Source organism: Acomys russatus, chromosome 3, assembly GCF_903995435.1.
Source record: "Acomys russatus chromosome 3, mAcoRus1.1, whole genome shotgun sequence".
NCBI classification, from domain to species: domain Eukaryota; kingdom Metazoa; phylum Chordata; class Mammalia; order Rodentia; family Muridae; genus Acomys; species Acomys russatus.
In genome coordinates, this window is record NC_067139.1 from 70,839,627 (window position 1) to 70,853,793 (window position 14,167).

The window sequence follows — 14,167 nt, forward strand, 5'->3', positions numbered from 1 at the left end:
AGAAGTCACAGGCTAGCTCAACCCTTCCTCGGGAGGGTTTATACAAGGGAGCGAACACTAGAAAATCAGGATGTGGGGATTCCATCTTGCAATTTGCCTCCCCGTATACTCGTACGAGAGACCACCTATGTCAGCTTTGTTATTATGCTGAATCCAGAGATTACGGGGCAGTGGAGGTATTTATGGGGACTGGGAGAGTAACACGAGGTGACCTTGGACAAGGCAAACGCCCCCCCCCCCCCATCTTCAAGACACTATTTTGTCCTCAGCAAAATCTAAGTGCTTGGTGGTGGTGGTGGTGGTGGTGGTGGGTGTATGTGAAAAATATGTGCAAGCTCAACTTTGTTTTTTTGTAAGAGCAAACGTACCCCTTTCCAGCCTGGGGAAGCAAATTGCATTGGGTCTTTTTCTGCTGCTTTGATTCAGAGTCTTACAGTCTGATGTCTTCAAGGATTTTAGTATTCAGCCTTAGTGTCAGGACTCTCGCCTCTCTTGGCCCTCTCTTCCCTCTTCTTATCTCTTCCCTCTGTCTCTGTCTCTCTCTGGGGCACCCCTCTCCCATTCCCTTCTCTCTCCATGCTCACAGAATAAACCTCATATAATATGTTTCCTGGAAACTTATTTTTTTAATCATTTAAATTCAGTCTCATGTGTCTTTAAGAATTGCATAGCTGGGATAAACACAAAGCTGTTGTTTTGTTTTTGTTTTCTCAAAGTCCCTTAAAGTATTTCTAAGGCCCCCCCCCCTTTTTTAAAACTACCTCTGTTTCTGAGGAGCCTGTGGGGGGCGAGCAGTGGGCAGAGCTGAGAGAGAAAACAGATTGTGGGAAATTTCACGCTCCTGATAATGAAATGGTAGTAAAATCTCATCCGGTTCACAAGGCTTCGCAGAGGGTGTGTTTATGATGGAGGGAGTTCCCCCACACCGCGGCTGCTGCTTCCCAGTTTGTGAGGGTCCCAATCCTGCGGGGCGGCTCAGGTTACCGACTCTGGGCCTCCTAGTAGGGTAGTTCCTGTACCCTCAGAGTTCAGGAGAAATACCGGATCGTCCCGTCCTGGCGCCTTGTCGCCTAACTCCAGCCTCCAATTCTAGGGGATCACACAATTCGAGGGGGATTCACCGTCTGCTCTGAGGCAATTTTCCCCAGGAAAGGCAAACAGCTGGAAAGGACATTTCAGAGGGTGGCAGGGTCCTCCCAAAGGCTAGCCAGCGCTTGAGGATGGAACTTGGGAGTCAGCCTTTCACAAAGGCCCGCTTCTCAGCAGGAAGTTTGGGTGGGGCGGAGCAGCCCCCGGATGGAGACAAAGCTTCTTTGAATCTTTATCCTAGGGCCTGGCCTCTAGTGAGAGGGGTATACCGGACCCCAGGGCAGGGCACGAACTCTATAGAGTGTAACCTCATCACACTCCCTAGCTCTGCCAGCCCAGCACGCAAAGTCGCTCCAGCCTGCAGCTGCACAGGCCCAGGGGGTCCCTCCAGCTAACGAGGTCACCTCCTGCAGCGTCGTAGCCCATACTGGAGGGTGGGGGGTTGCCCAGGAGTAATCGGGAGCAGCCCAGCCCAGACCGGGCCAGCGGCCTCACCTTCATAGCCCGGCCGCTCCAGCAAACGACCGCAGTCTTAGAAAACCTAATGAGAACCAGATGTAGTGGCCACTGTCGAACTTTCTCAGAGTCCCTGATTGGTCAATGACCGAGCGCTGTAGCCAATCAGCGCGCTGGGCGGGCCCGCAGTGCGGACTAGAGGTCCAAGTTGGAGACTGGCGGGCAGTGTGGCCTGCTGAGACGCGCGGAGTGGAGGGTACAGCTAGGGAGGAGCGAGCATGTCTCGGGACCCGACAGCCGGGCGACTGGCACCGCCATCGCCTCGGTCGCTGCTGCTGGTGCTGCTGCTGCTGGTGCTGTCTCGTGTCGGGGCTCTGCGTCCCGACGAGCTCTTTCCTTACGGGGAGTCCTGGGGAGACCAGCTATTGCCGGAGGGCGACGACGAAAGCTCACCAGCCGTGAAGCTGGCAATACCCTTACGCTTCTACGATGTCCAGTTCAACAACCTTTACGTAAGTTCAGCTCCCAGAGGTGCGAGGCTGGGAGCGAGTCTCGTAGCTTCTTCCCAGGGTGTCCTTGGAATGGACTAACCTACGTGTACAGCTGTCGTACCCTGGGGACTAGGCTTTGCGGCAGCGCTTCGGCTCGTGACCCCTACTGTGGAGGAGTAAGGATCATCTCTCAAGGGAGAACAAGAACGGTGCCCCTCTACTTTGGCATCCTAGGCAGGAAGGATGATGAAAATTGAGGCTGCCAGTGGGATTTGCGTTTAGGGCGGCGGGAGGCTGTGCAGGTCGCTAGAGCTGTCTTCTCAAGGATGCGGCGCCAGAGAGTGCAGTAGTGGAAAGATGGAGGGGTTCTAGAGCGGCCCCACGGTGGAGTACACTGGAGGGGTGGGACCGTCACAGAAGTTGAGCTGGTTGCCCTGGATGTGACTTCCTAATCTGCGAGGAGAGGAGAGGAAGGCTCTAGGCTCGAGCAGAGCTCCCTTCTCATGGAGGGGCGGTGGGCACGTAGGACTGGAGCTTGGTGGCTGTTCTTGGGCTTGAGCGACCACCCCTATTTTGTCCTTTAAAAAAAATGTATTGGGGGCCGGGCTCGCGTGCCACCCGTGCGTGTGAAGGTCAGAGAACAACCCCTCCCCCCAACTTTGTGGGTCTGGGTCCTCGAACTCAAGCCATCAGGTTTGACAGAAGTGCCCTTATCAGCTGAATCGTATCACCCACTCCGTGGTCTTATTGCAGGTGGGCACCAACGGCATCATCTCCACCCAGGACTTCCCCAGGGAGACGCAATACGTAGATGATGATTTTCCTACCGACTTCCCAGCCATCGCCCCCTTCCTGGTTGACATAGACACCAGCCAGGGCAGGGGCCGGATCCTGTATCGCGAGGACACCTCCCCGGCCGTCCTGAGTCTGGCTGCCCGCTACGTGCGCACAGGCTTCCCGCTGTCCGGGTCCAGCTTCACCCCCACCCACGCCTTCCTGGCCACCTGGGAGCACGTGGGCGCCTATGAGGAGGTCAGGCGCGGGGCTGCGCCTTCGGGGGAGGTAAGTGAGGGACACCCTGCAGCTGAACAAATTGAAGGGATGGGCTTGGATTTGGAGTGGAAGCTAAGGGATTGGCTAGAAGTTTCTTCCCCTGCTCCCTCTTTGAACCGGATGAAACCAGTGCTTAGGCGGTTTAGGCGTGAAGTCTATTGTCTCTGAGCAAGCTCTAAGGCTCCCTAATGTGGCTAAATTGGCAAAGACAATTGCTTAGTGAAATGAGAGGCTGTTTAAGTGCAGATACCAAAGACCCTGGGGAATTTAATGAACTTTACGGTTTATTTCTAGAATCACCTATTAGTATACAAACAGCTCATTGAAGGAAAAGTGGGAAAATTCAGGACATTTGAAAAGGAGCAACCACTTATTATTTTCCTGCCACTGTTTTATCTTTTGTGTGTGGGAGCCGGTCGTGGTGGTGCACGTCTTTAATCCCGGCACTGGGAAGGCAGAGGCAGGCGGATCTCTGTGAGTTCGATGCCAACCTGGTCTACAAACCCAGTTCCAGGATAGTCTGGATACACAGAGAAACTCTGTCTCGAAATGCCCCTTCCGGTTTTTTTGTATATAGATTTCCAGCTATTTCTTAACTATATTATTGCTGCCATTAACTATAGTGGGTTCACAGTGCTCATATTATTGTTTTATTTGCTTTTTCTGCTGGATAGTATACTCTTGTCACTACATTTCTGTAACATTTATAATGACTGTATAAACTCTTACCCGGTGGATTTATGACAGTCTGCAGTGGTCCCTAAGGTTATTCCCTTGTTTTTATTATAACTAATACTATGAAATGCTTTTTAAAGTTTATTTGATTCACGTGGATGTGTTTCTCTGTGTGTCTGCTGGTGTTGGTAGGACCAGAAGCAGGCTTAGACTACCTGAAGCTGCAGTTACGTACAGACAATTAATTGGACTGATGTGGGTGCAGGGATTTGAGCTAGCATCCTGCAAGGGTCACAAGGGCTCTTAACTGCTGAGGTGCCTCTCCAGCCCCTTGGAGCGCTTTTTTAAGAGTCAGGTCTTTGCACGGCCTTAGCGGACATCACAGGAAAGTGCAGGAAGGATGCACTTTTTAGTAAGCTCTTGGTAGCTTTTGCCGTGCTGCCCTGCAGGTAACAGTTGACATGCTTCGTCTGCAGGAGACTTTTTTGCAGTCTCCCTGGGGAAAGCGCCAGCAGCCCTTCTCCAGGCTTTGGTTTTGGCAGCTTGTGAAGAGAGCATGGGTGGGGTCAGGGTCGATTGCCTCATTCCTGCTGTGGGTAGAGACAGTCCTCCTGTGACGTTCCACCTGCGTGTAAAACGGTGTGGACCAGGAACAAAATCGAGCTTACGTTAGCTCATGTTTTCTAGGAAACGAAGTGGTGTCTTCCCTAAGAGGTTGAGAGTGCTCCCACTCTTGTCTCACTGTCACTGACTGACAGTGGCTGTGCTTGGTCCATGTTCTTAAAGGAACAGACCTCTCCGTAAAGTCTGCACCAGCAGAGGTCTGGAAATGAACGTCATTTGAAGTTACGGTTTCTTACTTGATAGGTAACTTCTAGTTTTGTTTACTGACTAACCTTGTAGAGGTGGGTTTGGCAGTCCCATTGCAGTTCAACAGAACACCTTCAACTCAAGCACTGTCTTCTTTGTGCAGGGCCCTGGGCCAGCTAGAGGGCTAGAGAAAAGAGGCTCCACTGTTAGGTTTGTTTCATTCATTCATACATTATTTTTTAAATGTTTATTTATTTATTTATTATGCATACAGTGTTCCGTCTGCATATACAGAGGGCGCTAGATCTTATTACAGATGGTTGTAAGTCACCATGTGGTTGCTGGGAATTGAACTCAGGACCTTTGGAAGAGCAGCCAATGCGCTTAACCTCTGAGCCATCTCTCTAGCCCTCATACATTCTTTTTTTAAACATTTATCTAAAACCATGTTTAACATCAGTCCTTCATACGTTATTTTTTAAAACATTTGTCTAAAATCACGTATAACAAGCTTATAATAGTAAACAAAATAAACTTTATTGGTTTGTTTGTTTTTTGAGACAAGGTTTCTGTGTAGCCTTGACTATCTTGGACTTGCTTTGTAGACCAGGCTGGCCTCTGCCTCCCAAGTGCTGATTAAAGGCATGCGCTACCACCGCCCAGCCAGAATAAACATTTTTAACGCAAGCACCAGGTCAATAATTCTTATATTTCTGTTTTCTTAATAGTCTTTTAAAATTTTCATTTACGAATGAGAATGTGTGCACATGTTTGCACACGTGTGCACATGCATGTAGGGACCAGAGGTCAACTTTCAATGTCTTTGCTTGGGAGCCGTTCATCTTGTTTTTAAGTCATGGTCTCTCTGGGACTTGGGGCTTCCCAGTTAGGCTAGGCTTGCTGTAGTGAGCCCCAGGGCTCTGCTTGTTCCTCTCTTCAGAGCTGAGATTGCAACTGTGCTGCCATGCCCTGCTTTTCATGTGGCTCAAACTGGGGCCCTCGTGCTTGACTGTTCTGGTTTCCCGGCTTCTCTTGTAATCTTAAAGAAAAGGGGGGGGGGACCAAATAAAAACCAAAACAACCAACCCCATACGTCACAGAGCCATATATATGAACATATAATTTCTATTTAGACATCGTTGATATTCAGAAACCATTTCTGCACAGTCACCTTGTGTCAGCATTGAGGTAGGCGCTGGGTGGAGGAAGGGCTGCTCTTACTTGGAAAGGTCTTCCTGACATCCAGTAGGGACCTCACTGACAGCCTTTGTTCTGGTAAGTGCAGTAGGCCCTCTCCTTAGAGAGCTGCTTCTAAACCTTTCCTGTTTCAGGGATTCCATCTGGGTAGGTTTCAGTGAGCAAGCAAAGTTAATTCATACAGGCTAGAAGGCAGAGCTCGTATCACCCTGTGCCCTGGAGTTTTGTGTATTGGGGCATGGCAGGTACTGAGCAAGGGTGATGGGACATAAGTCTGGAAGGCCCCAGGGTAGAGGGAGGTTGTCCCCTCTGAGGAATATAGATTTGGTTCCTGGACAGTAGACAGCCTTTGAACAGTTTTAAGTGGCGAAGTGTTCTTTTTTGTTGTCGTTCCTTTTTGTTTGTTTTTGGTGCTTTTGACAAACTTCTCTTTTCCCCTGTGTCTTTCTTTTTTAATTATTTTTTGTTTTGTTTTTTGTTTTTTTTTTTTTTTGAAGATTTATTTATTATTATGTATACAGTGCTATCTTCATGTACACCTGCAGGCCAGAAGAGGGCATCAGATCGCATTATAGATGGTCGTGGGCCACCATGTGGTTGCTGGGAATTGAACTCAGGACCTCAGGAAGAGCAGCCAGTGCGCTTACTCTCTGAGCCATCTCTTCAGCCGCCCTGTGTCTTTCTTAAGATGAGTCTCATGCATCCCAGATCGGCTTCAAACTCGTTGTAATGGAGGGTGACCTTGAATTTCTGATCCTTTTGCCTCTACCTCTTCCTTGGGTGCTAAGATGGTGGGCCTGCAGCATCATACTCTACCTGCTTGATGCTGGGATCGGGATTGAACCCAGAGCAGGCCCTCTACCAGCGGAGCCACAACCCCAGCCCGAGAGCTCTCTTTCTGATGACATTAATTAGTAAGGACTAAAGGACAAACTATTTAGGCAGTTGTTAAGTAGTCTGCTCATTCAAGCTATCATGTCTTCTCTTTTTAGATTTTAAAAAATGTTATGTTTATGGGCCTTATGTCTGAATGTATCTGTGCACTATGTGCATGCAGAGCCCATGAAGTCCAGAAGAGGGTGTCAGAAACCCCTGGAACTGGGATTACAGATAGTTGTGAGCTACCATATGGGAGCTGGACACTGAGCACAGGTTCTCTGGAAGAAGAGCCAGTGATCGTAACAAAGCAGCCATCTCTCTGCCCCCTCTTCTTACCTTCTTGCAAGAGTGTTTTATATTGTCTTCTCTGCACAATTCTATAGGGTAAGTGCAAGAATTGCTGTTTCTATCACAGATGATGGAAGAGAAAATAGTTTCTGAATCTGCCTCAAGTGAGGCAAAGGCAAGCTTAGGAGACTGATTCTTTTTCTCTCTCTCTCTCTTTCTTTTCTTTTTTTCTTTTTTGGTTGTTGTTTTTTGTTTTTCGAGACAGGGATTCTCTGTGTAGCCTTAGCTGTCCTGGACTCGCTTTGTAGACCAGGCTGGCCTCCAACTCACACCAATCTTCCTGCCTCTGCTGGGATTAAAGGCGTGCGCCATTTTTCCCCTTTCTTACACTTTCCATCCACGACCCGTTTTCTATGCATGGGTCATGTAAGTAGGCAGAATAATAGTTGTGCCCGCCCCCCCAAGACTTGCAGTAAATAAGGTTAGCATTTTATTGTTTGTTGTGTCTTTGGTGCTAGGGCAGTTCTTGGTGCCATTATTTCTGTCACAGGAAGTGTGAACTGAAGTTGCTGTGAGGGACACTTCTGACGCCTTCTGATCACTTTCAAATTACTGCTCTGCTGCTCCCGAGGAGAGTTCAGCTGACTTGGTCTTTTACACCAGGAAAAAAGAAAGATGTAAAAGAACTGGAACAAGAAGTGTAAAAAAAAAAAAAAAAAAAAGAAGTGTTTGCACGGAGACTCCGGGGCCGTGAGGCTGGGCTGTGGGTCCCAGCTGCGTTAGGGCTTATTTGACATGAAGGTTGCAGCACCGGGGACATGGGCTTAGTTTGTTAATATATTCTCATTTCATAGGCAGAATTCTTCCACTGTTTTTCTCCTTTCATTTAAAAAAAAAATTTGTGTGTGTGTGTGTTTGTGTGTGTGTAGTAAACATTTGTGTGGCTATGCTTGTGTTGGAGATCAGAGGGCAACCAACCTTGAATGTCATTCCTTAGGCACTGACCACCACCTTTAGAAATTACTTATTATGGGTGTGCATGCTGTGACATGTGTAGTGGCCCTAGGACAACTTTGGAGTGAGTTCTCTTCTTCTGGTTTTTTGTTGTTGTTGTTGGATCTGGGAACTGGACTCTGGTAATCAGGCTTGCATTTATTTATTTATTTATTACGTATACAATACAGTGTTCTACCTGCATGTGTGCCTGCAGGCCAGAAGAGGGCACCCGATTTCATTATAGATGGCTGTGAGCCGCATGTGGTTGCTGGGAATTGAACTCAGGACCTCTGGAAGAGCATGAGCCATCTCTCCAGCCCTGAGGCTTGCATTTTAAGCACCTTCAGCCTGCTGAGCAATCTTCTCAGCTCCCTCTCATGTCATTTTCGGGCACATCTCCCTCTGACCTGGTGTTGTATAATGTGTCTGTATATACTGTGTGTGTGTGTGTGTGTGTGTGTGTGTGTGTGTGTCTGTAGGTATGGTGTGTGTATGTGCGCATGGGGTGTGCATGTATGTGTATAGTGCTTGTGTGGCATGTGTGTAGTTTGTATGTGTATGATGTGTGTGGTATGTGCGCTTATATGATTTGCATGTGCACACACCATGATGCGTATGCAGGGCTTGGGAGAAGAGCCTTCTGGTACCACTTCTTCCCTTCTATGTGGGTTCCTGGAATTAAACTCCATTTCAAGGCCAGGGCTTCACCTGCGGAGCCACCTTTGACCCTCTCTGTAGGAATGGGGAACCGTTTGTTTACATCACTTTTTTTTTCCCAGACAGGGTTTCTCTGTGTAGCCATGGCTGTCCTGCAACTTGCTCTATAGACCAGGCTGGCCTGAAACTCACAGAGATCCGCCTGCCTCTGCCTCCCTGAGTGTGGGGATTAAAGGCGTGTGCCACCATCGCTTGGCTGGTTTTGGTTTTTGTCTGCTCTTACCTTTTCTCTTTTGTTGGGGAATTGGATGGGGGACATTCTGCAGACTTCTTGTCTCTTTAACTTTTCTATCCAGATGTTTATTCAGCCGTGGGCTGAGGGGGCATCAGGATTTGCTCCCCTGGATGAGGGCTGTGTGCACGGGATGCGTTTTCAATCGCTCCTGTGGAAGCTTCTTCTGAATACTTCAAAAGCCCTGGGGATTGAGCTCTTGCTTTGATGGATTTTTTAAAAAATAATTTTTATTTATTTATTTTTATGTACATTTGACATTTGGTATACATGAATGTCTGTGTGAGGGGGCCAGATCCACTGAAACTTGAGTTACAGACAGTTGTGAGCTGCCATGTGGGTGCTGGGAATTGAACCTGGGTCCTTTAGAAGAGCAGCCAGTGCTCTTAACCACTAAGCCATCTCTCCAGCCCCCCCCCTTTTTTTTGAGGTAGATTTTGGCACACATTCACCCGCTTTGCCAGGAGGACTCTGATTTCTACACAGTTTTCTTACATCTGGTGTAGTAATCTTAATGTTACAGTTCCTGGGAACCTGACATCTGAGGCGCAGCCTCTTCATAGACTTAAGTGTTTCTGTTGCTGCTAATTCTCTCTGTGATGTCCACGTTGGGTGTGATAGAATGTTCTAGCTAGCATGCAGGGATGTCATGGTGTAACCGCATGAACGATGTGAACAAACAAAGTGTTTTATCCCTTCCGTTAGTCTGGGGTTTCTTGAGCTGTCCCTGTAGCGCAGAAAGGCTGTGGCGAGAAGGTCTGAGTACTATTGCTTTGCTGCTCTCTTGTTCTGTTTTCAGGGCAGGGCTGTTGGGTTCTCATCTGGGGGGACGGTGCTATCAGGAACGGAGTTATGCAGTATGCAGAACATTCCTGTTGACTGGGAATTTGGGTCGGCAGGGCCACAAGAATGGGAGTTGAGAAGGGGGTGGAAGGAGAGCCTGGACTGTGCTAGCCTGTGTCCTGGGGGGAAGAATGGGGGTACTGAGGCCAGGCGCTGGAGGCCACTGGGCACTTGGGATCCATAGTCAGGACGCAGAGGGAGATGGATGCTGGTTCTAAGGGTGCTTTCTCCTTTGTTTGCAGTCCAGGATCCAGCCCAGGGGATGGTGCTGTGGATATTTAGGGTGGGTCTCCCCTCCTTAATTAACCTAATCAAGATGATTTCTCAGAGACATGCCAGCGGCTGTTTCCATGCTGACTCTAGATAGTGTTAGGCTGACAGTGGGTAGTATCCATCACAGTTGATGTGATAGTGTGTGTCGGCACATTGACGTGGGGATGGTGGATGCTGAGTTGGTGCAGAGAGGACAGTCATTGATTGAGAACTTTGGATTTGGTTGGAGCTTGAGTGTATGTGTGTGTGTGTGTGTGTGTGTGTGTGTGTGCGCGCGCGCGCGCACGCGTGCGCGCCCGACCACAAGTCTGCGAAGACAGAATAGAGAATAACTAGATATTTGAAAATGGGTTAAAAACAAACTGCTGAGATTTTCCTGAAGACCTCATGTGAGCGAGGATGCACCAAGGGATCGTGACAGTACTGGACATTTTTCTTACCTTGGCAGTACAGAGGTGAGTAGCGAACACCCTGGGAGTGCCAATGTCCCCATAAGGACAGGGCATGAAGAACACACTAAGTGGAGGTTGCTGTTCACACAAAGCACAGGAGGCCAGAATCCAGTGGTCTTATAACCCCAGAGAACATGCATCCTTAAGGAAGACAGAACAGGGAACTTTGTCCCCAGGAAGGGATCATCTCATTCTAAATTTGTTACCATTTTGGTATGTGGGAAAGATGGCATTCTTCCGCTAATGTTTTGCCCTTAGCAAATGGTATCTTTCCTTTCCCTCATGTGGCTCAAGTGGTGTCTTGTCAACACTGAAAGGCCATATTCTGTATCTGGAAAGGACACGTAGGCTCCTGTGTGGCTTCTGCTAAGGCTTCTAGCTTTGTGTCTCAATAGGGTCCTGGAGACTGTGCAGTTAGGCAACTCTAGCCTCTCCTCTTTGTGCTGCTCCCCATCCTGTGGAGGGCTCCTCTCCTCTCTGTGCTGCTCCCCACCCTGTGGAGGGCTCCTCTCCTCTCTGTGCTGCTCCCCACCCTGTGGAGGGCTCCTCTCCTCTCTGTGCTGCTCCCCACCCTGTGGAGGGCTCCTCTCCTCTCTGTGCTGCTCCCCGCCCTGTGGAGGGCTCCTCTCCTCTCTGTGCTGCTCCCCACCCTGTGGAGGGCTCCTCTCCTCTCTGTGCTGCTCCCCGCCCTGTGGAGGGCTCCTCTCCTCTCTGTGCTGCTCCCCACCCTGTGGAGGGCTCCTCTCCTCTCTGGGATCCCAGAGAAGTTGGGAACCAGTGATCCTTGTGTAGGAGTTGGCAGTTCATCTGAGGGTTTCCCCTCAGAGCCTGTGTGGAGGGCTGTTGGAAAGCTTGTCTCTTGGGGGTGTGAGGGCCTTTCCCTCTGGAAACCAGTCAAAGCCTGTCTGTGAGGAGGGCCCTTTAGGACCTAAGAAGTGGCCTCTTAGCAATTCTGTGTGTAAGTCTGTAGCCCTGACAAGGGATCTGTTCTTGTGTGGGTAGTTTTCAAGCAGCTCAGCTCTTTTGGAATGTGCTTTGGGGGTCATAACTTATATTAAAGGGAAGATTTTGTTACTTTTTCCTTTGGTGTTTGCCCGTTTTAGGAGAGACAAGGAAATTAAACTCTTAGTGAAATTAAACATCTTAGTGAGTGCTTGTCCAAAAGGTGACACAGAAAAGACACTGAAGACATTTTAGTTGTCTCTAATGAATAAACTGTCAAATGTACAGAGATCTTAGTTAAAAGCCAGGCTCTCTCATCCCAGCCCTCCTTACTTTTCCCCAGGCCTTCTCCCCACCGCCTTCCCTTCTCCAAATGTAGAGAGCCCTTATCTTACAGAATTTCTCTAAATTTAGAACCTGGGTTCTCCCTTATCTTGCGATGTTGATTGTGGCTGCCATGCCAGGAGTCACCACGGTTGGTTATTTAAGGATTCATTAGTTCCACTTTTTATCTCCCTAGTTGAATTTTGTTGGGACTGAAATAAAATTCTTGTAGTGACTGGCCCCACCCTGACTGATGACCTGTGTTCTGCATGTACCTGAGATGAAAACGTAGAGATTCTAACCTTTTGAAGAGGAGTCAAGCTTTGCTGATAATTGATGACCACAACTCTAACAAATGTAGTAGGTGGGAACTCAGGACATGGGCCTTTTTTTTCTTTTTTCTTTTTCTTTCTTTCTTTCTTTTTTTTTTTTTTAAAGCAGGAAGGCAAGTGAACACTTTGGGTTAGAGAGTACAGAGGAGACATCTGGTTTCCCTTGGAAACCATATTAATAGCTGCATTTTTTGTCCCATTAGCCTAACCTCAAAGCTAAACTTTAGGATTAGGTGTTGGAAAGGTAAAATTAACATTTGAGAAATTGTAGAACAAGAAAGGGGAAAAAAACAAAAATCACAAGGACACATTTCCTTCCTTGTATGCAAATTTGAGCCCTGTGCCCAGCTTTGTCTTGTTTAGCAAAATGGGGGGTTAATGGTACCAGTAAATGTTTTTATATCATTTACCTTCTTTATAAAGCATGTGTCCCCCCCCCAAAAAAAAAGCCCTTCCCAGTTCCCCACTAAATTGTGAAACAAAGATGATCTAGCAAGAGCCACAGGCTGTAGCATCTAAGTTGTCCCTTAACCAGTTCTTTGGTGAAAGAAGATAGAAGCCACAAAAAAAAAAAAAAAAAAAAAAAAAAAAAAAAAAAAAAAAAAAAAAGGTCCTGCTGAAAACAGTAAATGAAACACCAGTGAGTAATTGCCAGGTGTTAATCCAGGCTCTGTCTGTCTGCTTTGGCTCCTCTTATCTAGTTCAGTGGCTGCCAGTGTGACACCACCCCACCCCCAATGTGATATGTCCTTAATGCTGTCTTTTCTCTGTAGCCTCTACCACCATCCCTCCCCTCAGTAACTCTCCTACGATTCCAAGCATGGCTGTTTCCCTATCCTCCAATGCAAGCTCTTGGGGGCCAGTAGACTGACCTTGGGGCTCCTGCTCCTGTGTGCTGTGCCAGCAGCGTCAAACATAATGTAGCTTAGCAGGTTCTCGGTTGCTGTTGAATTAATATTCAAACAGGTTGGTGAATTGAGTTAAAAACCAAACCAGGCAACAAGAGAAGCCAGCAAAGGGGGTACTGGAGAATAGAAGGGGTTCCATAGGGAACTCACCCGGGGGATGGGCAGTGCTTGGTGGTTAGGGTTTTCTAGGTGCAGGGAAATATGAACACAGCACAAATTGGATTGGGTGTGTAGTGGAGCTGAGCCTGGGAAGGGAGGCCCTTGAATGGCTTGAACTCTGGGCCTGGTGGCTAGGTGCCACTATGGCTCATTGCCCAACCTTAAGCACATGTGCAAGCTCCGGGTCTCTTTCCTCATCTGCAATGTGACAAGATAACTTGTGTTGTAAAAAGACTGAAGAGGAAAGAGAGTTTGGCTGTGAGAGCAGCAAGGAGGCCTTTTTGATCTGCTGGTTCCTGACTGAGCCTTACCTACAGTGAGAATCATCAGAGGGTACCCTCTGCTGACGAAATGAGCCAGTTCAAGCCAAACTAAAGTATATAAAGGCAGGTTTATTGGGGGCAGCTCTTAGGCGGTTAACCAGTCCCAAAGAAACAGGGCCAGGGAAGTCACCATGCAGAGGGAGACAGAAGCAGGGGACGGCCCAGAGAAGGAACGAGAACAAAAGTGTCTGGGTTATATAGTGAAGAGCCTCTGAGGGAGAGGAAGTCTAGCCCCTGGGCTGGAAAGTTTAGGGTAGAGGGCAGGGCAAGCCAGCCCTTGCCTGTAACCGGTAGGGCTGAGGAATGCTGGGAGAACCTGGAGGCGATTTGCACCTCAGCTGCTTGTCCTGGTCTGAAACCCAACACAGTGAATGAACGAATGAACCAACCAACCAAATGAAAGATGCTGAGACACAAGATTACAAACTAGGACTCCAGCCTCTCAAAAAGAGTTTGAACTGGAGAAACTTGGCAACCTTAACAATTCTAAAATAAAAAATTTTGAGTTACTTTTTGAGAATTTCATACACTCATACAACGTCTTTCAATATATTCCACTCTTCCTTCTTCCTCTACTCCTGTCCACTCATGACTTCATGCCTTTCCATTTGTTTTAATAACCCACTGAGTACGAATAGTGCAGCCCATGTGGGCCTGGCTGAGGGGCGACTCACCATGGAGCACGTCCCTAAAGAAAACCAGCTCTTCCTCCCCTAGCATTCAACGAC

General features: G+C 48.2%; 1 protein-coding gene across 1 annotated transcript in view; it reads left to right on the top strand.

Annotated features, from left to right (window-relative positions):
• Positions 1 to 1,752: 1,752 nt before the first annotated feature.
• The window catches only part of Nid2 (nidogen 2), a 64,341-nt gene continuing 51,926 nt past the window's right edge, over positions 1,753 to 14,167 (top strand). Inside the window, exons 1-2 of the mRNA XM_051142544.1 lie at positions 1,753 to 2,057; positions 2,790 to 3,098. Coding sequence (XP_050998501.1) covers positions 1,824 to 2,057; positions 2,790 to 3,098 — 543 coding nt within the window. The 5' untranslated portion in view covers positions 1,753 to 1,823. The remainder of the gene's footprint in view (positions 2,058 to 2,789; positions 3,099 to 14,167) is intronic.